Consider the following 25,761-nt stretch of genomic DNA (forward strand, 5'->3'; position numbering starts at 1 on the left):
ATTGAAAGCATCAAACTCCTGATGCGAAAATATGATCTAAATTCTGAAGGACCCCTGAGAGTGAAGGCTATCTGCATATCAATGCCTGAAAGCATTGAGGCCCGACATCAAAATCATTGAAAGCATTGAACTTCCAATGCTGAAATTCACCTGATATATAGTATTTTGCTCCGATCTCACTCAAATCACATCTGTTTGAGATAATCAAAATTCTGATGGACCCCTGAGAGCAAGGGCTATCTGGGTGGTAATGCCCGAAAGCATCGGACACTCAGCACTCGGAAGGCACTTGGCACTCGGCACTCGGCACTTGGTACTCAGCACTTGGTATCAGTATATGGGATTTTGCATATATCTCACTCAATTATATCTGTTTCAGACAATCTGAATTTTACCACACCACACCCCTGAGATCGAGGGCTATCTACATGTCAATACCCAAAGCATTGGACCTGACATCAAAAACATCGAAAGCATTGAACTTCTGATCCAAAATTCACCCAGTATAGTATCTTGTTCATATCTCGCTCAAATCACATCCGTTTGAGATGATCTAAATTCTGACGGGCCCTTGAGAGTGAGGGTGATCGGGTGTTAATACCCGAAAGCATCGGGACCTCACACTCGGAAGGCACTTGGCACTCGGCACTCAGCACTGGCACTCGGCACTTGGCACTCGGAACTCAGAACTCAGAACTCGGCACTCAGCACTCGGTAGTCAGTATATACATAGTATTTTGCAAATATCTCACTCAAATTATATCTGTTTGAGACATTGTGAGTTCTGCCACACCCCTGAGATCAAGGGCTATCTACATATTAATACTCAAAGCATCAAGACCAGACATCAAAAACATCGAAAGCATTGAACTTCTGATGCCAAAATTCACCCGGTATATAGTATTTTGTTCATATCTCACTCAAATCACATCCTTTGAGATGATCTAAATTCTGACGGGCCCTTGAGAGCGAGGGCTTTTAATACCCGAAAGCATCGGGTCACTCGGCACTCGGCACTCGGAACTCGGAACTCGGTCTCTGCACTTGGCACTTGGTACTCAGCACTCGGTAGTCAGTGTGTGGTATTTTGCATATATCTCACTCAAATTATATCTGTTTCAGACAATCTAAATTTTGCCACACCCCTGAGATTGAGGGCTATCTACATGTTAATGCCCGAAAGCATCAAGACCCGACATCAAAAACATCGAAAGCATCAAACTTCCAATGCTGAAATTCACCCGGTATATAGTATTTTGCTCATATCTCACCCAAATCACATCCGTTTGGAGGTGATCTAAATTCTGATGACCCCCCTGAGAGCGAGGGCTATCTGTGTTTTAATACCCGGAAGCCTCAGGGCACTCGGCACTCGGCACTCGGCACTCGGCACTCGGCACTCGGCACTCGGCACTCGGCACTCGGCACTCGGCACTCGGCACTCGGCACTCGGCACTCGGCACTCGGCACTCGGCACTCGGCACTCGGCACTCGGCACTCGGCACTCGGCACTCGGCACTTGGTACTTGGTAGTCAGTACTCGGTGATTCGAGTCTCGAGACTCGAGACTTGTGATTCACAAGTCAAAATTTGAAACTAATGTGTAGTATCTTATGTATTTCTGTACTCATTTCACTGACTACCGAGTGCCGAATCTCGGGTCTTGGGTATCAGGTCTCGGTACTCGGTACTCGGTATTTCCAGATGACAAAAATGTATATCATCTTAAATTGAATTTTCTTAACTCGTAAAAATGTATGACTTTCCAGTTGGGTTTTGAATTTTGAGTTTTGAGTCTCTTGAGTCCCGAGTCTGGGTGTTCAGGGCTCGGGTTTCAGGTTTCAGGTTTTGGGTTTTGGGTTTTGGGTTTTTAGTACTTGGTACTTGATATTACCCGATGTCGGCCCACCCGTCTATGTAAAATTCTGCACTTCAGCCCACCTGTCTATCTAATATGACCCCACGTCGGCCCCACCTGTCTATGTAATAAATAATTCACCTCACCCTCGGCCCACCCGTCTATCTAATATTACCCCACGTCGGCCCACCTGTCTATGTAATAAAATAATTCACCTCACCCTCGGCCCCACCCGTCTATGTAATAAATAATTCACCCCACCCTTGGCTCACCCGTCTATCTAATATTTCCCTACATCGGCCCACCCGTCTATGTAATAAATATTTCACCGCTCCCTCGGCCCATCCGTCTACAAAATAATACTGATACGTCGGCCCACCCGTCTATATAATACTATTTGCTATACATCTCTCCTCAGGTCTATAATATATGTCAATCCTACTCTACATATTACCCACATGGGCCCACCCATCTCCATAAGAATATTTCTCCCGGCCCATCTGCTATCATCGATGATATATATAACATCAGCATAGATGGGCCCACCCCTCTCCATCGGAAATAATATTCCTCCCGGCCCACCCGTCTCCATCAGAAATAATATTCCTCCCGGCCCACCCGTCAACATCGGGTATATACATAACATCAGCCCATAATCCGCTGGCCCGTATTACATGGGATATTATGTAGGTCGGGTGACCCGTATAATATGGGATTTGTCACTGAAGGGGCTCATCCCTAATCTCATCTTTCCTGCACGTATTGAGAAGGACTCTAGGCCATGTGATGCATCTTCTAAAGTCCGGGTCAGTGCATATGCCTCATTTGAATTGGGTCCCATGCTCAGTCACAGAGAAGTCCTCTGCACATTCAAGATCTCCGTCCGAAAATTGCTGGATCGCAGTGAAAAGTCACATCGTTAGCAACATCTTTTGCGAGTAACATCTGACAGATGTTAATGAGTATCATAGTCATACTCTTTCAGCCAAGGCAGGGGGAAGTTGTATCCATGTATCTCACTATTCATGACACTGGAGCAGCGACTTTCTGATGAAAACAACGCCGCAGTTCTTTGCCCCGTGACTACTGTGAGTGACCAATGCAGTCTAGCATTCTGATCCTGAGAGCTTGCAATGTGTAGCTTACATCCCATGATATATATGTGTTAGTACTAAAGATGGATGCCGGACATCGTCTTCTTGTGCGATACCGCTGTGAGAAACACAACCTGACTAGGCACTTGTTTAAGGTGCTCAGTCAGTATATGTCTAATGCTCTGCCTATGCTGCTATACTTGCAAACAATAAAGCAAGAATGTTTGACCTGAGGGAAATACTACTAAGGACAACTTAAGATAGAAACACCTGAAAGTGCATCGCAAGATACAGCACTAGTGCACAGGAAAGTATGTCGCAACTATAGAGCGCTATGGCATGAGAAAAGCGGAAGTGCGGGTCGCTAGATGGTCACTAATGCGTTGGTAGTGGAGCGCTAGTGTGCGGGAAAAGCGGAAGTCAAGCAAAGCAGATAGAGTCAAAGGAAGGTGCTGGATAGTGAGTGAGGTCAAGGGTATCGATTGCAAGGGTAAGGAAAGTCAAGGTAAACCAATAGGGGCTATAGAGTGCAACTAAAGCTGACTACTTCTAAGTGAAACCTAAGGAGAAGGAAATACTTCTTATACTAGTAAACTATACCATCTCGGACTTGGAAGGGATAGGATATACATGTAATAAGACTGTAGCACTTTTCACAAACTCGAGGCAAGGCAAATTACATACCAATGAGGTAGGATGGACCATGGATGAATTCCGATGTTTCAGGTGGATCCTAGAGCGTGAGAACAGCGCGCTGGATAAGCGCTAAGCGCTAGATAGAGCGGACATGCACTAATGCTCCTATAGACACATTGCTGGTAGTTCTGATAGCGCTATAAGCGCGGGAATAGCATCGGATATGTCGCGGGAGCATGAATAGCGCTGCGGGAATGTGCGCGCATAGTGCGGGAAAGTGCGGAATAGCATCGGACAAGGGTTATGGCTGAGACAAGTGAAGGCTGCTGATAGGGGAGTAGTGAATAATATGAGGGATAACTTTGGTCCACCTATTGAAGGCTTATGCAGGTATACATGCTTAGCGCCAATATGATTGTCACACCACAGGATGCAGAACAGTAGGGATCTCAACCAATCCATAAACCACTTTGAAGGCGCCTTGGATTTCTGCCTCATTGTCCATTCCTACTGCCCTGCAGCACTGCTCAATCTAGCTACCGCAAAGTTTGTCAGTCACAAAGCTAACAGAAGACACCTCGACCTCAACATCCCTATCAATCTGTTTCAAGATGCCCTTGATTTGTATCCCACTGAACATCCAGACCGAACCATCACCCAGCTCCATCTTGCCATTGCTCTGCAACCTCACTTCGCAAAATGGGGATTTCAAACAGATGCTAATGCAGCTAGAGAGTTACTGAGTGAAGTCCTTGATGTCTGCCATGCCAACAGTCACATTTGCAGAGCAGCTTTGATTGCAATCAAAATACCTGCTCTGTATTCTGCTGAAAGCATTGATGCGAATGATATTGGGCAAGAGCAGCCTGCCGCACCCATGCTTCTGTTATCGCCGGATCAACTTGGTCATTGAGCAGAGCGGTGTTTGCAGAACGATGATTCCCATGTTTAATGATATGACAGAGGCAAGGGTGTACCACAACAGGTTCTAACAAACTTGTTCATCATATCAAAACTGCTTGGACGCTCCACCATTAAGCGAATGCAGTTTGCATTCAGCATTGACGTCCAGCCAGCTGTCAGATTGAGCTGACATGCTGGACAACTGGTGAAATGATCATCAATAATCCACAGGTATATATACCCCTCTCTCCTGCATTCAGTCTCCAGTAAAGTCAATTGAATTCTTTCACCCATTACACTCAGATGTCTACTAGAGGCAAGGGCGTACCGCAACCGTGGGTTTCTGGCCTAGTGTCGGCAACCGCTAGTTCTTCGCCAGACAAAGTTGTATTTTGGACAGAAGGTAGATGGCATATGGAAGTCTGCTTGTACAGGAGATGGTTTATGTACTAAGGATATTTTTACAATGCTGCTCAGCTCATTCCAACCCATCACTCAACATCAATCAGAACAACCCGTCCACCACTCTGGTCCATGTCCAAGCAATGCTGTCATGGCCTCAATCTTTTTCTCATTGAGAGGCTTCTGAATAGAACCTTCTTCATCTGAGTACATGTAGAGCACCTGGATGGTGTCAATCGGAATGTCCTTGGGTTCTTCATTGTCGACTGAGCCACGGTTTGGATTGAAGCAATGTTTCCATCCAAGATTGTCGATGTCTGCCAAGTATGCAAGGCCTTTGAAATATTCTTTTGACTTGTTATCTATGTTATTGTGATTGTCTGATTTGAGCTTCTCCAAAAACCAGTCCAGCCATTTCTCAGAGACTGCATATCCATAGTACTGGACATGAGACTGCGTTTCCAGATGGATAATTTCAGACATTCACGGTGTGAACGTGATCGCAGTCTTATTGATCATTAGTAAGTAAGTAAATGGTGGAAGATATGATCTACCTTCAAGATTTCAAACAACCTCAACAGGAAAGAAGACATGTTCTTGATAGAGAGTGAAAAATGATGAGTGTGATTCGATGTTGAGAGGCAGATGAGGCAGAGTCGAAGGGCTATTTAAGTGATTGGCACCACTCAGCCACATACCACGGAGTTGTGGACAGGTGTCAATTCATTGTTTAGTCTCCCCTAATTATACAAATAGAGGGAAGACAGTCTTTTCTTCTATAAAGTCAATCCACAGCGCGCTGATATAGTAGAGGACTCCACATGTGCTGCATCTGGAGAAACACAATCAGATTTGTCCAATTGCCTGTGGAAATCACTGGACAATTAATGTACGAACTGGGGGTCCACATTGTTAAGCATACAGAATGGCTGGGGAATCACTGTGGCCAGTGGTTTACACAGATCGGTCCAAGTTATTAAGTAACCTTGCCACTCAACTCTCCTCCCACTTTGAGCACTGGGGCAATGACAAAGACTTGGATCAGGCTATCACACTTCACAGGGAAGCACTGGCTTTGCATCTGGTCAGTCCAAGTCATTAAATAACCTTGCCACTCAACTCTTCTCCCACTTTGAGCACTGAGGCAATAGAGAAGACCTCAACGAGTCATGAGAGAACCTACACTGTGCATTGACTCCATTGATGCAACCATGATCCTCATCAATTAGTAGTCCATACATCAGGCTCACTAACTAAGGTCTATCTATCATTCCATTATTTGGGGCTTGATGGCACCAGTGCGGGCGAAGATACTGACAGTCTGAATTCTGCAATACACTTCTGGACACTTACATGTCCACGACAGCCTCAGTATCATCTTGTCACAATATCATGAAGGACTTCCCAAGAACGCTTGCCATGGATGCTGCATCGTGTGCTCTTCGTAGTGGCGACATGTGTCGCACTGTTGAGTTGTGGGAACAAGGCAGGACTATCATCTGGACCCAGATGACGCGACTCCGCACACCTCTTGACAGCCTCTGGACATGCGGCAATCACGCAGTGGCCCTGGTGAAGAAATTCAGAAACCTCAACTCCCTCCTCAATAAACCTCCTGCGAACAATCTAGAAGTAACCCCAAGAGTCGATGCAGAAGCAGAAGGAGCCTGGTACAGACATTTAGTGAATGACTGGAATGGAGCTGTAGAAGAAATCTGGAAGATTGAGGGCTTCTCTCGCTTCCTCCTTCCCCCCTTATTCTCCGATCTTCGAGATGCAGCTCGTGATGGGCTTATCATTGTGCTCATTGCAAGCAAGTTGTCTTTCCATGCCATTATTATCCTGCACAAGCAACCTCCGACCAGCATTCAACTCCTGACCAATTTTGAGAAACTCCAGGCATTCCAGACATTGGTGGTCAAACTCAAACGGGAAAGCAAAGAAGCCCTGAAAAAAGTCTTCATTCAGTTGTGAGACAACATCATCGGCCTGGTGGTTGAAAATCTGCACAAATTTGCATGACCAGGTTCCAGAATATGGTGGTGCCTGACGTCTGTTCAATTTCTTGCCAGCGCGTTTTATTCAAGAGTTTCCACGTGTGCGCACTGCGCGTTTTCATCAATGATGATCAATGATCCTCCGCATTTGTGAGGATGCTACCTTTTCAAATGTAACTACTGCTCACACCCACTCATACGCAAAAAGGACTCTGCATTGTGCTCGCACTTTGACAGCACTGGGGGTGACGACTCAGCCATGAGGGTTAGTATAACATGTTAGGTGTGTGTTTGTTGGACTAAGGATGCACAAGGTGTTGGTCAAGAGAGTAGTGGTGGATGACTTGTTACTGAATCGTGTCAAGTAGACTGTGGTCATGCTAATGTAGTCACGTCCTTCCAGTTGTCTGGCAATGCCCAATATTCCTGGTGAATCCACATGCTTATCTTGAGTTATTTACACAAGTGGGGCGCACAAGCCACTGCTTACCAAACAGGTTGCCTTAGGACACTCACAACCACATCAGCGATCTTAAGTTCCAAAAGTCATATCAGCATTTCTTACCATGGAGTCTGGCACTGGGCCGGAAAGCTCTTCCTGTGTCAAGAGAAGGTTCAACTGCAACTGCGCTGGCACTCATGCGCCATATGATTTGGCAGGCACACCACCATAGGGTGACCAGTACTCCCTGGCCTAGAATATTAGGAAAGAGCAGTGTGAAGCTTGGGGTAGTCAGAACATATGATATATTAGAACTGCCAAATTGGGTTATGTTTTGACTCAAATTACTGCTTTCGGATCATACTAACATGCACAGAGATTATGTAATATAATATCTTAGCTTCGAAGTACTTGCAGCATTTGGGGTAGGATTTATTGCTGGTGTTGGGAATTTCAGAAAAAGACTAATGCGATAGTTGGCGAGACATGTAATCACCCACTGCTAATCTTATTTGGAAGCTCAGGTGTCTAGTTTGGTTGTCTAAACAACTGTACTATCTCAATCTAGGTTTGACAAAGTTCCATCATAGAACTTTGTCAAATCTAGTCTGGAGGAGTTTGTTGAGAAGCAGACTCGTAAGGTTTTCCATGGCCCGTATATTGTCAGATTAGCATCTGAATATAGCATCTGAATATCACCACCACTATGTGCAGCTCCCAGAGCTCACAGCAACACCCAAGTGGTGCTCCCATTTTCCCTAGTATGCCAAATCATATTAGCCATGACCAACGCTGTATGATGATGGACGCACCATACAACTTCAGCGGTAGAGGTGGGGACCAATCCCACCTGTCTCCATTTTCCCCGATGGCACCTGGTTTACCTCCACAGGATGACGTGTTTGGTGGAGGGTCTTGCGAGCGGTCTGGCTTGCCGCATGAACAACAAATACACTATTGCATCCTAGTATGCGTGTGCCGAGCGTGCCAAACTTTGCTCCAGGCAGGTCACCCTACCTTGGCCATTCAGATTCTTGAATGGTAGCGAATCGTCTTCCCGCGCACAATCTCTAGGCCCTGTACCAGATTATAATCAGCACCCATACCGTGACCACAGACAACAACAAATACCTACATACGGTTTCAACGGTCCTTCCCCAGGCCTGTAGCATGACCCTGTGGCGGATGGTCCTGGATCAGCAGGATATCCATCAGGAAATCAACCCTAAGTTGATATGACCAGATATAATTGGTAATAAAAAAACATTATTACATGTCATGTTTTAGCTTTAGATATTATTATCATGGTGTCACACATATCTAATCTATGATATGCCTATGTCAGAAAAATATCACTTTGATGCATGTCTTGGAAGCAGACAACAATGTGATACTGTGATGTTTTAGCTTTACATGTCATTATCATGGTGTCACACATATCTAACCTATGATATGCCCATGTCATCAGAATCTCACCTTGATGCATGTCTTGGAAGCAGACAACAATGTGATAACTTGGCCATTCATGCACGTCTGAGAGGTCACAAGTTGGCGCCACTGATCCCTAGTACATACAGACCCTCGGCAAGAATTTGAAGCAGTACTTACATCAATACTTTCCTTTACTTGAACCCACAGAATGATGTCTTCACACATCCATTTTCAAATGAAATAGTTGTACTGTAACTACAATGTAGCATTATGCAGTATGGTATTTGATTCCGGAAACCAATGGATTATATCTTGATGCTCTCTTCCTCGTGTATCATGAGAGAGACTCAGTAAAGGTTACAGGTCTCAAATGTGTACTGTAAGAGATGCTTGTCCCGAAAAATTACAATTATAATACCGCACATATTCTATGACATCGGTTCTACCAGACATATCTGATTGAAACGCAGATTTACAGTGACGGTAGGCATAATACTAAATTCTGCAGAACTGTGTTTGATGCTGCACTTCATCACACTTTGGATGAGCCCACGATGAGGCCCGTCCAGAATAAGGCACTCTTGATTTTTTTTACATAGAGGGGCAGGACTCAGGTAAATGGTGGGATATGATAATGTTTGATGATGGCGCCTGCATTGTTGGATGTGCAGTATGCCGCAACACATCCCTCTGGCCTGGATCCATTCTCGCTGCAGAAAGGGTGAGAACAAGACATTGATACCAATCGCCTAGACAGTGATACATCAAAGACTGGTGAGACCTTCAGCATCGCGTGATATTTGAAGAACGTCGAAGAGGACTCCCTGGTCATCAACCGAGCTAGTGGGCCTGTAATAAATGAGTAGAGATTGCAATGGCTCCATTTGGGACTAACCATTGTCTGAGGATTTCTCTGCTCTGGCATTAATAGTGTTCTGGGCGTCCAACTCACTGACAGTCCAGGAGTCGTATGTCGATGGCTCGGGGTTAGGATTGATGCTTGATGAAGGGCCTTGCGCCACATTAGTGCCTCCCGCGCTTGCAGACCAGGTGATCCACATGCTGGATGACGAGGAAACGGAGTCTGTAGTGGAAGCCAACGAGCTGGAAGGAACTTTTTCGATAGGCGGAGTGATGCTTGGGGGTGGAGGTGCCAAGTACGATCATTTCTGCAAGTTGCAGAATGAAATCAACTCCAGGCCTTTGAGCATCGCCCTGTTTAACCTCTTGCCATACCTGGAAGCCGTGAACCTATAAATTGCTGTGAAGATATGAGTGCCACTCACCTCATGACAACATCGCAGTTTTTCAGCGTGATACACTTCTGGCCATGCAGAGCAACGGTACACAACTCAGGGCCAAGACTGTAGAGCATCGCTCTATAGCCCTTTGGTTCACCCCCAACAATGAACACTTCTTGTCTGATATCCTTTTTAAAATAATCTAAGTTGACATTACGTACTTTCACAACGAATCTGATTGGAACATCGATCTATCATAAGCCAGATAAGCTTGAGTCGAGGTGAATGCTACTTACCAGGCTGTGATCACCATCACATATCATAGTCAAGCGAGCGTTGGGAAAGTCTATGCTTTGAACGACCCCTTTCGCCTCACACTCCAGCCCAAGGGCGACAGTCATGACGTCTCCAGGTTTGACGTCATACCCTCTTTCCTTTGTGTATTTGAGTGTCTGGGTGATTTTCATTCGCTGAACTGCTGCTACGGGAACTGAGGTACTCCACAGTACGCCACTGGCAGTGCTGTCTGCAGTGAAAATATCTCTGAACCAGAGTTGGGTGTCTCCCTTAGAAAACCAGATGATGACACCGCTTTTGCCTATATGCTCTCCCACAAGGACTTCTATGAAATCACATATTTCAGAGTCTGACTGGGGGGGTTCGAAATGCTGCTGTGTTTGCAGCTGTGATTGTGCTAGGTGATCCAACAGACGCTGATCCAAGAAGTATTTTGATACTTCCACCTATGTGCAAGTGTTACATCATTAAATATTAAATTCAGATGAGAAATTTACCTGCTGGTTGGTAGCATGTTGACAGACAATAGATGTATCCCCGCACATTTGGATGATGTGCCCTTGCAAACCCAAGTATGAACCAGCTACGACTTTCACAGTATCACCAACTCAAAAGACACGTTCGACGTCCTGAAGATGAACTTCTACTTCTTTGAGACGTCCATCAAGGATTATTGCAACCTGATGGTCCCAAAAGTATGGTCAGTGGAGATCACCTGACCGAGCTCTCCACGAAGAGAGCCTTTGACTACCCTTGCCAAATCGCCCACGTGCAGGAACTGCATTGAAAACGCGACCAGAGTTGTTTGCAGGAAGGGCATGTTCCATCCGGCATCCAGGTGCAGCTGAATGTCATCCTATGTGAGGGGATGTGATGAGTTCTAGATGATCACGGTGAAAAGTTTTTAGGAGGAGCCCCTTGTAGTAACTCTCTCCCTTGTGCTTCCATCCTACAACTTCGCTATCATGAATGACGTCGGACATGGTATTATTGTTCGGCAGGTGAGCTCACTCAATTAGCGCCCGAGATCCTTGAGTCATAGAATAGGGGAACTGGAACGCAACAATACCATTTGTCGAAGCGCATCAGAACGATGGTGAGATGCCACTTGATGCTTCACCCGTGCTATGTGATGAGCAAATCTGACGTGTATCAATAGATAATGTAGGCTCCAGACCTGTGTCTGGTCATGTACAAATCTAATGTATATAAATGAATACATTGACACCATGATATTGTGCTCGGTGAAAGATAATCTGAAGATTAAGACTTTGTCTGATATTGACGTCACACACTCACTATAACAGTATGTGTTTTGAACCTTCGAACTCTGCATAAGACACTGATCTGGTTGCAGCAATTCCAGTTAGGTATTGCTGTGGTGTAGGTGCTGCTTGTGTCATTCCTAATCATATGACGGAAGCATGGAGGCAAATGAATGATCATCTGAGGATGAACATGAGTTTTATGCCACACCACCTTGAACACATACCTCTACGTGAATAATACACTGCAGGTATGCATGCTCTCCCAAAAAATTTCTTGATGTTCACTGTACAGAGGATCAACCATCTACAAAATTCTGGAGGCATGGAAACTTGCCCATGTAGCCGCAACTGCTGGTCACACATTCGGCAACATATGTCCCTTGACATGGACCTCTAGTTTGCTGAAGTATTAATACTTCAACATAACTACCCCCTGTGGCGCAAAGACAACAGGGTAGTGAAAGGCGTGTGCTTCCCGATAAGCAGCAAAATGTGAAGGGTGGATTTTGTGACCTAGTTGGGTGGTTGGCCTATCGTTTCAGATGTGAATTATTTTTTCATCTGCCTTCAATCTGAAGCACTCACCATTGAAATGTTGCCAGCTCTCCTGTTTGGCCATGGTAATGAAGTATACCATGGCGTGCAATTAAGATAGTTACCAACATTTTCACGATTTTAGGGTCGGCCTCGAACTCAGGTTCGAGGCTCGAGCAGGTAGAAGAAGGAGAAGAAGTCTCAGACTCAGAGAATGCAGAAGATGATGAAGATGGTGAAGACATTTGTGCACACATAAATGAAAGGTAGCTGCCCCATGAACACTTGAAGGTTTATAGCTCATCCTTCAGCCCAATCAACTCAGCGCCATCACGTTCCTGGCCATATTTTCCAGGAATGGAATTATTGCAAATTTTAGCAGCTACCACTGTGCCATCACATCATATTTCTCTGGGATCGTGTAAAGCCTGGCGAATATTCCTGCCCCTCCAGCCCAACCAGCTCAGCACCATCATGTTCCTGGCCATGTGACACTCAAGAAACCCTCGCATTTTTCAGTGGCAGCCACTGCACCATCCTGGATTGTTTACTTATGTCCTGACTTTGTGCGTTTGCGCTCCTGCATGTCCACGTCCAGTTACACATGTGTTTGAAAATGCACATTTGTTGCACAAAACTACTACAGCCGACATCAGCAGTCATGTTCTCATACAAAAAAACGGTTGTCATTGGCAATTTCGACCTTCAAAGACTTCGTACATTGCAGGAAAAGCCACATACCTCAAGTGACTTGCATGAGGCTGCGCCCGGTCAGAACATTCCACCCTCCCATATCATTGCAACCTCATCTGCCAATCACTTGTCTACCACCGAAGCCAATCACTTGTCTACTGCCAAAGCCAACACTTCACCGGTATCTCGATGTCCTGCAGTTGCAGGCTCTATGCCCAATCCATTTCCTGTCACAATGAGTCTATCTGACAAAGGGGTCATTGACAATGAAGAGGGTATGAGTCTTGCCCAGCGCAGGCCCAGACGTGAGAACTGACAGAAACCGAAGAGATTCAGGGATGTGCTCCCCCAGCCACCACCTGCTGTCTCTGTAGAAGTCTGAGATCAACTCCCGGAGTCTGCTGCAGCATGAGGTATTTCGCACCACCACAAACATCTTCAGGTTGATGCATGAATATTTCTCCTTGAAGCTGCCATCCCATGATCCGGAGGAGTATGTTACAATGGCCAACCTCTCATCCATTCCTCACATCCCTGAGGTAACTGAATCATCCCAGGAACCTCCTGAGTTGAGCAGTAATAACCAATATCATCCCTATCCAAATCAAGCCTCCTTCCAGCTTGGAGATTGGTACTGGAATCAGGGGGTGCAGAAGTCCCAAGGCGACTACAAGAAGCTGGTGGACATTGTAGGTAGCAGTTCTTTTCAGGCAGCCGACATTAGCTCCACTCACTGGAAGAGAATCAACACTGAGCTGGGTGCGAACAACTACAACAAGGGAGACGGGGAAGAATGGGAAGATGAAGATGCAGGATGGACTAGAACACCTGTTTCCATTGAGGTGCCCATGCAGTTCACTTCATTTGGCAATGCCAAACTGTGGCCAAGTACATGTACTTTGGCAATGAGTCGAAGTACTGCCATTGCAAGCCAACATGTAATTTGAGCAACCACATTGCTGACTTCGAGACAGTAAGTGTGCCCACTCAATTATTTCTGCTGCATAACCTAACGTCAGTCCGCAGCTCCCAGACTCATTTAAGGACTTTGCAGGTGGTAGAGGGATGAACACTGACTGTGCGACGCATTGTCACAGGGAATTTTTCCATGAGCAGTGGAAGGTCTTGCTGGATGATGAATGTTGCAACACCATTGTTCACAGATTTTACCCTAGGATTTTCACATACTCTGCTGATTATCTGGAAAAGTGAGTGATACCATATCATGCTTTGAAGAGTACTCATTCATATTCAACCAGAGTGTTGATAGCAATGGTCCAAAACCTAGGATGTTGTCTGTGTCCCCGCTGCCTTATACCCAAGGAGCGGATACACAATATGGGGTGGCCCATGGATAGACGACAATGCGAAACACTAGCTCGCAATGATGTGAGAAGGGGGGTGATCGTGAGGGAAGCGCGCATATTGATTTATGAGAAGGACCTTGCAGTCAGCAGTGCAGCTGTAGAATGCATTCTTAAAGAACAGTCTTGGGTACCAACCTTGGTGAGTCTGTAATTTCCGTCATTGATCAAGCTTAACCATGCCTCAGAACTCATTCTCAGATTGTCTCGGTCCCTTGGGCTTCAATATCTTCTGTGCGCTTGTGGTAGATTTGTTGCATGAGTTTGAGATAGGGGTCTGGAAGTCTCTTTTTATTCACCTATTGCAGATCATTACGGTGCAGGACAAAAGTCTCATCCATATATTGGGCCAGAGGTATGGCGTGTTATCACTGACTCTCGTCACCCTGACCATTCTATGCATAGATACAGGGCAACCCCAATGTTCGGTTAAGCTACGATTCAAAATTTTGCAGCCAACTCTTCGGATATGAAACGGATGGCAGCTCGTGATTTTGAAGATCTCCTCCAGGTATGACCTCCTCGCTATTATATCAAACAGTACCTGATTAAGTTTGTAGTGCTCTATTCCTGTCTTCGACAGGCTCCTTCCCGAATCCCATAATACGATTGTTCTCAAGCTGTTATTCAACATGGCACACTGGCATGGTCTAGCTAAGTTATGTATGCATTCTGATATCACTCTAGATATCATGGATCAAGTCACCGCAGCGCTAGGCCATCAGTTCCGCGATTTCAATGCACGTGTTTGCTCTGCTTACGATACCTGCAAGCTTTGTCAGGAGGTCAAAGTGCACAACCAACATTGTGCAAAGCAACCAGGAAAGCTTTCTGCAAAGCAGAAGGGTAAGCAGGCCGCTCGGGAAGGCCTTACTAGTCAGAATCTGCGACGCACCACGGCGTTCAATTTCCAAACTTACAAGTTCCATGCCTTGGGGGACTATGTGGTGACAATTAGGCAGTATGGTACATGTGATTCATACAGTACTGAACCGATCAGTGTTGTGCCTTTGAAATTCCAGTCATCACTGACTGACTTCCCTAGGGTGAACTCGAGCACCATTCACTGAAGGCCAGATATCATCACACAGATCGCAAGCTCTTGTGAAGCTCTTGTGAAACAGCTCACTCGCATTGAATGTTGTCAGGCCCTGCATTTGTCATATTGGGAACAGAGTTGCCCCAGGCCCACATATCGAAATCACAGAGTTAGCGACAAGTCCACATGTTCACCACCACATTGGCCTATCACAGAAGTCACCTGTACACATCAGGCTCCTTTTTGCGGTCCCATCAAGGGGACCCGGCTATTAAGGTCAGTCTATCATTCCTGCGTACACAACATCTCATAAGCCAAGGAAGAACTTTACTCCCAAACTTAAAAGTCACTTATTGTGTTGAATCAATAAATCAAGCCTTTCCCCATTCCAAGAGAAGAAACGGAGATTAACACAATCATTCTCAAGGACGATCGTATGTATCAACACAACATTGCGAGGTTCAATTATACTTCGTAGGACATTCACAGAGCTCAAGACGTCATCAATCCATGGACTACACACTGTAATGTGATGGTCCTCTGCTCTGAGGACAATTTGGAGCACCAAGATCACCGATTTATCTACGGTAAGGTACTAGGCATATATCATGTGAATGTAATCTACATTGGCGCTGGTTTTGTCGATTACACTCCAATTCAAATGGAGTTCTTATGGGTTTGATGGTACGAGCCCATGGATCAACTCTCCACCTGGGATGCTTCTACCCTGGACCGAGTTAGCTTTCCATCCTTGACAGATGAGCACTCATTTGACTTCCTTGATCCAGCAGATGTCCTCCAGGGCAGCCACATTTTACATTCTTTCAGCAGCCATACAAAACACCCTGATTGATTGGGTGTGTCAGGATGTGCATGGGACAAAGATGACTGGCGCGAATATTATGTAAATCAGTAAGTCAGAACACAACTTCTCGCACAAGTTTGGAATGAGCTCATCATCTTAAGGTTTTTGGACTGCTATATGTTAATGTGCTTTCATTACGATCTTGGAGTGGGACACGTATACTCTCACCACTGCCCCTTGCTCACTGAGTCTGAGCAAGCAAGCAGCCCAAACGCAGGACAAATTGTCCTCCCAGACAACACTGAAGTCCCCATGGACGCCGGGGAATTTGTTGAAGATGAAGACACTGAAGGTGATGATGATTGATGATGAGATGACACAGGACGGCGAACTGGAGTTTGGCTCCAGTAAAGAATCACTGGGATCTGAATTCAATGGAATGTATGGTAGTGATGCTGAGTTAGATTATGAGAACTAGAGACCCACATGATGGTGCCTTGTCTAACGCTTGTAGATGTTATCAATGGCACTGATTGTGCGTTTAGATTACACTGATGGTTGATGGCACCTATATAATAACCAATGGCACAGTAATGGTGTGAAAATAGACCTATTTGGCATACCAGGAGCGAAATTTGCTGGTATAAGTACTGGTGGTTTCATTCTCCCTGTTTGAAGAACATGTCTTTACTCGTTAACGTCAAACTGCATAGCACAGCAAACCAGGAACACGAGTACTATATTTACGATGTACTGAATGACTTGGTACTCCCCTCCTTCATGAGCCATTTCATTGTCTTAGTATACACCTGATGAACCTAACTCGCAGTTTCTCCAGGGCAAGCCAGGGAAACACGTGGACTTCATTGGCTATCTCTCAATGAGGTTGCTGCCAACGGTGTATGCTCTTTATGTACATACTATTTCGGTCTTTGCAGAATGTATTCTGCATGTCTGATTATGGATGCAGCATACGATGGAGGACACTTATGCTGTAGGTTGTTCTATCTTGTGGTCACTGTAAAACTGACCTCCGTCAAGCTCAGAAAACAGTTGTGTCTTACAGCTTATATTCATATGCCCGTGCTGCACGCCTCGCCATTCTTGACCCCCCACATTGATATTCCGTGTTACATTCTGATAGTATGCTGAGTCTCAACTTGTACACCTCACGATCTCGCTGATTAGATGTCTAGCTTGACTTCTCTGCTCCACCGTTAAGCTTGCCTTTCCTGGTGGCCGTGACTACTGAGGAGGGCATGCATGGTCTGTATAACCATGTAAGTCTACTTGCAATAGTACTCGTATCACACTTAACAATATCTTAGGTTGATGAGACAAACCCTGGTAGTTGCACTGTCATCCATATTGCACGGTACCCTACAGGTTACTGTAAGGTGACTGACAGCGACCTTGCAACATTGTCGTATATCTTTGCTACATCAAGCCAGGGGACATCGATCATCCTGCAGTCATGGATTTGCTCCAAGTCCACTCATATCATACCAGCAGATTCAAGCAGCACCATTGGATTACACCAACAGGCCGCCACACCCGTCCATTGCACAAGACACCATGTTGATCGTAGTATCTGCAAGATCATGAGGGTGTGTGTTCAGTGGTGACAGCCACTCGCCTACCTTTGTGTGTTGATGAGGATTGCCATCTGCTCTGGTGCTACGGACAATCTGCACTTGCTCGTCTGCAACTGTGTCCAAAGGAAAGAGGTAATTGACCAACTCTGGCCCCTCAGTTTGATGAGGTCACACATTGATCCTTTGACCTTGGAAATTGGTAAGAGTATATTTCCCTGATACTTCCTATACATGTTAATTCATTTGCAGTTCTTTCTAAAAAAAACCACAAAGAAGCCTATTCCTGAGAATGAGATACTGAACCTTGTATGTGTCATGTTTGATTTTTCTACTTGTCTTGATCCAGAATAGGCTTCACCATGGCTCTCGCAATGTTTCTATGATGCAAGGCACGCACTGGGCTACACCCTTGATGACTCTCATGCAGGCCTTGGCCTTGCTAATGGAATGTTTGGTGGCGCTCTGATGGACAAAATATCGGACGGCCTTCAGATGTTCCTAAGACCATCCGCATACACCCTCCCACTTGCTGTGAGTTCTGTGTATTCACATTCATTGTCAGTCTCATTATTTTTTTTCACAGGACAATGGGTTTTTCCAATTCATGCGCCACCAGGTCTGCAAGGAGATTGTGTACCATATTATATTCCGCACCACGAATACATGCGGTGTTTGATTGACTATTGCTAACCTTGAATCTGCAACATTTAGGCATGCTCAACATCCCCCATGGGAGACAATAGCGTTCGTCGCATCATTTGTAAGTGACTTCTACTAGTCTCCATGTTTTTGGTTCACTTCCGTTATTACATCAGTGTTATCAGGTCTTGCTACAAAGACTTGTCAATTGCTCGACCACTCCCGTCTCACTAGCAATGTTTCCAACACCCAGCCAAATGTTCATGGAATTTATGGAGATGGGTCCTATGCTCTTGCAACAGGACAATGATCCTCACATTCAGTCATTCAGGCAAGCTCTAAGGAATCTGTGTCTTATAACATGATTTCACTTGGAATGTGTGTTCTGTTCAACAACTAATGTGCACTGTACAGTGAGACTGATGTCCATCGTATTGCTCGGCCAAGGAACTAGCCTTCTGTGTATGTTATGCATGTAACCATTTGCCATTTATCCACATGTCACCTGCCAAGACTCGATTTTGAAATGTACATTAGTACCTGTTGCTGCAAGCCTTTGTATATACTATGATGTCACTGTATGAAATACGTCACAAATGTATTTGTCCCCTCAAAGTTTGGAATTCTGCTATACTGCATCATAGGTGTTGTGGGGGACTTGGCAAATTTATTTCCCAGCGCTGTAGGTCCACAAGCCCCACACACCAAAGAATGGTTCGAGTCCATTGTACCACAATTTCATCACTCTTAAGTAAGCGCTTACAAATTATGTACTTGTTCACTATAAATACTGATTACGCACATTACTACAGGTCTTCTTTCTACCACCTGGATCTCATAGTACCTAAAACATAGGATAGAGAACCTGAACTCTGGAGTAGATGACTTGTGAACTAAATATAGTCTGGGATGCTTTTGGCTTGGCTTAGTTATGAATTTGATAGTATAAACTATGGACGGAATATTCAAAAAATGTACAGGGCATCTAGTGCTGAACCTACTGACTCAGTGCATCAAAAACAACATGAGTTTAACACAACAGGTGCTCCACTTTGTTGTAATTCATTATTAATGATATTTTATTCAATCTAATCAACTTTTTTTATAGTTTGATCGCCATCGCCCAACTGTATAGGTTGTGTAATCATTTAACGATCATGAGAACATCCCCTTGAGTTTCCTGCTCCCTCCGACTTTAACATGTTAAATATTTGTCATTCAGGTGTTCATGATACACGTCAAATAGTCGTTACCCCCCCCACTTTCTTGGGACTGAACAGACCGAGGGAGCCCTGCTGACTTGGCTCCAGACACAGGGCCGTGACACTGTCAGTACCCTCACATCTTCCTTATAATTTTCTAACTTCTCCTCCAGCTTCCAGAATCCCTCGTTATCACAGCTTCTGTGGTGTTTGGATTGGTCGATGCCCATGATCTTATGGCTCTCATTGACATGTGCCTCAAAGAGTCACGATGCACACGCAGCTCCAGCAAGAAGAGGGGAATTGCATGGTATTCCTTTTGCGAGAAGGGCGGTGTTTGAGCTGTTCAGTAATGCTATTGCAAACTTGTGTGAAGAGCTGGAAAGTAGAAATCATCCCAGTGAGACATCCTGTTGAAAGGATCAAGTCCAAGACTAAAAAATGTATTTTCTAGTTGATTGACAGAAGCCAGCTGTAGTCAACATTGCTGTGTATGTTGGAGCATGCACAGCACATAGCTCAGTCAACATCGATTGCTTCCAGCCTACACAGGCCACTCAAGACAAATGCAATGCATGGCTTCTCATGTCATCGTCATCGCATGTTCAAGGCATTATGCAGGTTGATCCTGATACCATCCAAGCACTTCTCAATTCTCCAAAACCTATAGAAGTTCCTGATCTTCCCAATCCCTTTTGAGGGTACATGTCATTCATACTACGAGGGCGCGGCGTTCTGACACTATGCAGCCTGATGATCTTCTTTCCCTACCTGTTTTGTTGAAAACTTGGGTGGATAATGTCACATCCTGTGCTTACATGAACGCATCTTTCGATGAATTCAAGCCCCTGCGAATCATTGACCACAAGAGCTTCGAGACAAAGGAGCACAAAACTGTAGACGTACTTAAGTCTGATGTCCGTATTCTAGATCTAAAGAAGCGGTGAGCACAGGCCGAAGTGGACATGGTTTCGGAAGCCATGGAATGCCTGTCTGAGTTTGAGGGCACGTCAGAAGGTGGGCATTCAACTTGTGCTTCAGTATTCTCGCACTAATGTGACTGTAGGCAAATGCTCTGAAATTATAATGTTCGACACACATCTACCTGACAACTATCTCGATGATTTTGTTTCGGCCTCATCCTTATTTTTCTCTTCCAACAATTCTGTACTCTTGTGATCTTATTATACTACCAGTTTGTAGCAATTTCTCTCCCTTCGTTGACCGCCATGCCTTTCTCTATTGTACTGATATTCCACATATGTCGGCTGTACGTCAGACTTGATCCATGTTATTTTGCTATTATCACTTTGTCTTTATGACCATTGGCTTAGTGTTCATGTTCTTGATATACGTCCCCATGATAGTATAATAGAGCTGAGTAAAGATGAGAAATATCTCTCATTCAACCCCTGCTCTGGAAAACATACAGTCTTAACTTTCCTACAGCCGAGCGCAGTCCTCATTTAAGTAGCAAGGATTTATTGATCAATAGCTAATTAAATGACTCTGCAGGAAACTGAAAGGCAGCTCTGCATACCCAAGGTGTCTAGTGTGCAGTAGGGTTCTCTGAAACATATCAAGAGTTGACTTCATGCTCCATGTTCGCTCTGCTCCCAGTGGGCTGTCTCTGTCATATCCCATATTCCAGACCTACGTCTGATGATGTTCCCACGCCTTCCAGACGCCTTCCGGATGCACATCCGGACCTCCATACCCTTATCCATGCCTTTAGTCCTCCAGTCCACTATCGGTTCGGATCCGTACACCTTCATACATCCATATATCCATACCTCCGGACCTCTGCAGCTAAGCCTGCTTCATCCACCCTTGATACTATTGGATCCAAGCTCATTCCATCTTGGACTCTACCTTCCCTAGACTATCAGTCTATATCCACAATTCATATCCTAGTTCCATCTTCACCTATATCTCCAGATCCGCTCATCCAATATCCAGACGCCTCATCCAATATCTCCAGACCTTTGTATCCGACATATACTCATATCTGAAGCTCAAACCTTAAATAAGCGTCTATCTCCTTATGGTAATCCCCTTGACTCCGGACTTCGGTTATCTGTGTTTCTGTCTTGCTTATTGATCCTTGTACTCTGTTCATCTCCGAGTTCATTTACTTATGTTCCATTCATACTTACCAATATGTTTCCACATGCTCGTACATAGCATTTGTGTTCAGCTTACTGATCCTCTGTTAAGACCGTACTCAAGTAGTATCGGATCCGAAGGGCTTCGGCCTCAGCTCGTGTGCTGTGCCCCTTTCCCGAGTCTTGCCCCTTATTTCAGAGAGCTAAAGTATCGCGTCTAGTGAGATGGATAAGTATTGTAATGGATAAGTCTTGTATCGCAACGGATAAGTATTGCAACGGATCCATTAAGACTTCCGGATATCGAACGGATAGAGTAACGGCTAATCTGGATCGGATCCGGACTAGAAACTAACGGGTGAGGACTGTCCGAAGACAGAGGTGGATATGTAGACTATAGGAATCTATCCTAAGTCTCGGAATAGACAAGAGTAGCGTACTCAAGTCCGGACGGGTAACGGAGGGACTTAGAGTCCAGACGGAATGAGTGCAATCTAAGATGATATTCGAACTGATCTACTACAGCGCATATACAAAGGTTTATATACTACGGATAGCTAACGGAATGATCAATAAGCAAAGGTGCGAGGCTATGTACGAAAGTATAAGCAAAGTCTAAGTGGAGCGTATTGGTAAGTCGGAGGGATCACGAATCATGAACCGGGAATGAAGTACAAGTAAAAGTGGATTCGTAAGTGTAGCGGATCAGTAAGCATAGCGGATCAGTAAGCAAAGCGGAAGTAAAGGATAACCGGTATACCGGTGTACAGGAATACCGAAAGGAGATGAACGATAGTTAGAGTTATATGAACAGGAAATGAAATAAGAATCAAAGCGGATCTGTGGACCAGACGACGGATATGTTCATCGGATCTGGATCGGATCTGAGATCCGGATCATTGGATCTGTAACCGGATATATGGTATATGACATCCTCTCAGATCCCGTCCAGTATATAAACCTCTGTACAACTCCTGTAAAGTTTCCTTAGTTCGAATATCAAGATAGACTTGCTCTCTCACATCTTAGACTTCACTCATTCTTGTCTCGGACTTTGGTCCATCTTATTCTGACCTTTCCTTAGGCCTAGGGAAGGATTCCCTAGGCTGACTTTCCAGTCCTCCGGATGTATCCTTCTGTCTACATCCATGCTTAGGGATTGACTCCCTAAGCTGGGGTTTTGCCTTTCCGGCACTTCCTGTCTTTCCGAGACTTCTGTCTACTTCCTGTCTACTCTGTCTCTACTTAAAGTGTAGTCTACCTCTGTTTGTTTCTACTCCGGACCCTGTCCGTAGTAGCCTTTCTCCTCCTGTCCTAATCCTGTCCACTCTTCCGGTCCTCCTAACCTTCAGACCTTCAGACATTGTAACCTTCGGACATTGTAACCTTCGAACATTGTAACCTTTGGACATTGTAACCTTTGGACATCATAACCTTTGGATGATGTACCCTTTGGACGTCATAACCTTCAGACCTCCGGACATCCTGTCCTTCGGACCACTCCTCCTATCCTATCCTGTTTTGGACTCTGTCCATTGCAATCCCTCCTCTATGTGTTTCTATCTAAGAAGCTTACCATGGGAAGTCCTTCAGCACTCCACCAGAGTAGCCAGCCTCCGGAAGTCCTTCGGACTTCGTCGGATTCCATCCAGACTTCATTCTGAAATCAAGGGCACATACTCGGGTAAGGGGCACAGCATACGAGCTGAGGCCAAGCCCTTCGGATCCGTCAACCCTTGAGCTATGGTCTTAACAGTCTCTCTTCGCTACTTCAGAACAAAAAACGACTACTAAACCTGCTTTTATTATGACTTTCTTTTGAAGGGGCTAACTATGTTGGTGTATACATGCTCCATCAGCAGGCCCCCTGGTACATGGTCAGAATGTCCACCTTGTTTGTAAGTACTGCTATGTGCACCTTCTTGATTGCATTACTAATAGTGGTTTTAGTATTGTCCCGTCTTGGATCTGCATGAGGCATGCCCAGGCGGACATTGAGCTTTCCTCTTCAAAGTTGCTGTTCTCTGCTTCAAGTTCGGTATGCAACACGGTCTCATCGCTCGTATCATTTTACTCTGCTGTCAAGAGTACATCGCTTTCAGTACCATCTTGCTTGAGTGTTCAGTGTCGTTTCTCCGCTACCTATTCCTCATAGTGAATCAGTGAGGGCCGCCAACATGCCAAATATCTCTACTTGCTTTGCGGTGTGCAAAGCAATTTTACCAAGAGTTTGCCTGTTGAGAAAGATCTGGGAGCTGAAGGTACCACAGCTCAAAAATTGTGAATACATTGCTCATCATTTTTTCAGTTCACTGGTTGAGAAACATTACTATAGGCACTCGCATGAACAACTTGATTACAGCTGACCAGTGCTCAGTAAATGATATACATTCATCTTTTTTCATGTATTTAATTGACTGTTTATACAGGACCTAGATTAGCTGTTCTTGCAAGACACTGGGATTACTGTATCTCCTGACCCTACTATTTCAGTCACTGGACATGTCCTCCAAATGCCATAAATTCACTACTGCAATCCTGCCTCTAGTAGACTGCTGGTAAGTTCAGGACTCCAGGATGCATGGGGCACAATGATCTGATTCTCAACCTACAGCAACTGCGAAATGGTTCATGGAATGTCATCAATCAGACCTTCCATGAGCTGAAGAGTTTATCGCTCTAAGGGATTCTTAATTACACAAGGGTCAAAGATCAGATAATCAGCCAGTTCATCAACACTTTGTAGAGAACAAGATTGAGAGAGTCAACGACCAATACTGTGTGAACCTCGGTATGAAGTATGTCAAATTTCGATCTCTGTCTACTAGGTGTGCATCATTGACTAATTTGGTAGGATCAACGCCGAACTCAGAGGCACCAATTCGTTGCCAAGGTCAGGTGCGTCGGAGAAGCTCATGAGCGCTCCGTTCATGGTTATGGGTATGTATCATCCCTGTTTGGCCCTGGAGACTCATTGAAGGCTGGTTCATCTTGTACCAGTTGCTGATGTAGGGCATTTGGTATAGTTCACCAATCATCTGTGGCATCTCTCATCTATTCAGTTGTAGGTAATGGTAAGTCTGCGATCTATTCTATATATTCACTTTCATCGCTCATTGACTGTTTCCTCAAGACACCATGTCCGATTCTTCCTGAAGAACAGGTATATTGCTTAGCTACTACCTCCGTTTCTACCCAGTTTATGAAGCAGGTCTAGTCATTATATGATGCTTAGAGACAGTATCTACAATCACAACACAGACGAGTTAGCCCGTTTTGCCATCTTGTCATATCTCCTTCTCATCTCATTTTAGCCTGCAGCAGCTCGCGTTCACACTGTGCCATGCCTATGCACGTACAACTCGTTCTATCTCAATTCTGGCTCCTGTTTTTGTGAGTGATATACAACTACTATCTACCACACATACATCTAACACACTCCATCTTTCACTCAAAAATGCTGATGTAAGCATCCCATCCTGTCACGCCCAGCATCTATACTAACTATTCAACAGACCATCTGTGCACGTGGCGCATTCCACTTGAACCCTGTCATGGATTTCGACGCCATTGCCTGCTGGCTCGACCATCTTCATCCTTCTCTGTCACATTGGAGCACTAATGTCAACTTCCACCGGTGGAATCTTACCCAAATCTGAAGTACCACCTGCGTCTAACCACCACTTGGGGATGTGGTCCCTCTGTTTCTCTCCGCCCTGCCTTCAACTGTGGGAACCAACATAAAAGGTATTGCAATGGGATTTCTCATGTGGTCCGAACATTGATCTATTCATTTGCACAGGAAAAAACCTCTCTATAGGATCGTTTTCGTCCCTGCTGACACTGTACAACACCGCTCTGTATTCACTCACTTGGTACATGTACATTTTGTATATGAGCTATGGTGTGGAGCTTGATAAAAGCAGGAAAAAGGTATATTCATGAGAAATCAATGGGACTCAAACTCTGGAGCTCACGACTAACTACTTCACCCAACATTTATGGTAGCATACATACCATTAGGCTATTTGGCTGTTGTAATGTACTGTAAGGAAATATATTTAGCAGGCCACAATGGACTTCGAAGAAATCTTGTAGTTTGTGGTGCTGAGCGCTGAATGCTGGCTGAGTTTGAATATAGTCGTTCACTATATTAGCGTATCACTTGCATGTGCTTCACTTCTTCCCAACTTTCATCGTCCTTTTACCTTAAGGT

The 25,761-nt window shown here is 45.0% G+C and overlaps 6 protein-coding genes across 6 annotated transcripts; 4 read left to right on the top strand and 2 right to left on the bottom strand.

The window, feature by feature from the left end:
• Positions 1-4,018: 4,018 nt before the first annotated feature.
• On the top strand, positions 4,019-4,501 carry DFJ58DRAFT_731562 (uncharacterized protein; the record flags this gene model as incomplete). The annotated part of the gene is made up of 1 exon (XM_041386052.1): positions 4,019-4,501. One exon carries the CDS (start codon positions 4,019-4,021, stop codon positions 4,499-4,501), a length of 483 nt encoding a protein of 160 aa, XP_041240329.1.
• Positions 4,502-4,992: 491 nt separating this feature from the next.
• On the bottom strand, positions 4,993-5,486 carry DFJ58DRAFT_844300 (uncharacterized protein; the record flags this gene model as incomplete). Its single annotated transcript, XM_041393064.1, has 2 exons — positions 4,993-5,346; positions 5,448-5,486. The coding sequence occupies 2 exons, from the start codon at positions 5,484-5,486 to the stop codon at positions 4,993-4,995; spliced, it is 393 nt and encodes a 130-aa protein (XP_041240330.1).
• A 332-nt stretch (positions 5,487-5,818) lies between these two features.
• On the top strand, positions 5,819-6,867 carry DFJ58DRAFT_844301 (uncharacterized protein; the record flags this gene model as incomplete). The annotated part of the gene is made up of 2 exons (XM_041393065.1): positions 5,819-5,977; positions 6,292-6,867. The coding sequence occupies 2 exons, from the start codon at positions 5,819-5,821 to the stop codon at positions 6,865-6,867; spliced, it is 735 nt and encodes a 244-aa protein (XP_041240331.1).
• Positions 6,868-9,373: 2,506 nt separating this feature from the next.
• Positions 9,374-12,348, bottom strand: DFJ58DRAFT_731565 (uncharacterized protein; the record flags this gene model as incomplete). The annotated part of the gene is made up of 10 exons (XM_041386053.1): positions 9,374-9,612; positions 9,659-9,900; positions 9,958-9,999; positions 10,050-10,255; positions 10,301-10,747; positions 10,799-10,860; positions 10,921-10,981; positions 11,017-11,157; positions 12,000-12,099; positions 12,155-12,348. 10 exons carry the CDS (start codon positions 12,346-12,348, stop codon positions 9,374-9,376), a joined length of 1,734 nt encoding a protein of 577 aa, XP_041240332.1.
• A 1,798-nt stretch (positions 12,349-14,146) lies between these two features.
• On the top strand, positions 14,147-14,677 carry DFJ58DRAFT_665273 (uncharacterized protein; the record flags this gene model as incomplete). The annotated part of the gene is made up of 3 exons (XM_041382492.1): positions 14,147-14,306; positions 14,362-14,583; positions 14,616-14,677. 3 exons carry the CDS (start codon positions 14,147-14,149, stop codon positions 14,675-14,677), a joined length of 444 nt encoding a protein of 147 aa, XP_041240333.1.
• A 2,008-nt stretch (positions 14,678-16,685) lies between these two features.
• Positions 16,686-18,548, top strand: DFJ58DRAFT_844304 (uncharacterized protein; the record flags this gene model as incomplete). The annotated part of the gene is made up of 10 exons (XM_041393066.1): positions 16,686-16,769; positions 16,834-16,917; positions 16,975-16,998; positions 17,201-17,284; positions 17,333-17,611; positions 17,849-17,905; positions 17,951-18,130; positions 18,183-18,215; positions 18,311-18,359; positions 18,424-18,548. The coding sequence occupies 10 exons, from the start codon at positions 16,686-16,688 to the stop codon at positions 18,546-18,548; spliced, it is 999 nt and encodes a 332-aa protein (XP_041240334.1).
• Between the last annotated feature and the right edge of the window lie 7,213 nt (positions 18,549-25,761).

This window comes from Suillus subalutaceus (genome assembly GCF_016647625.1).
Source record: "Suillus subalutaceus strain FC151 chromosome Unknown DFJ58scaffold_108, whole genome shotgun sequence".
NCBI classification, from domain to species: Eukaryota; Fungi; Basidiomycota; class Agaricomycetes; order Boletales; family Suillaceae; genus Suillus; species Suillus subalutaceus.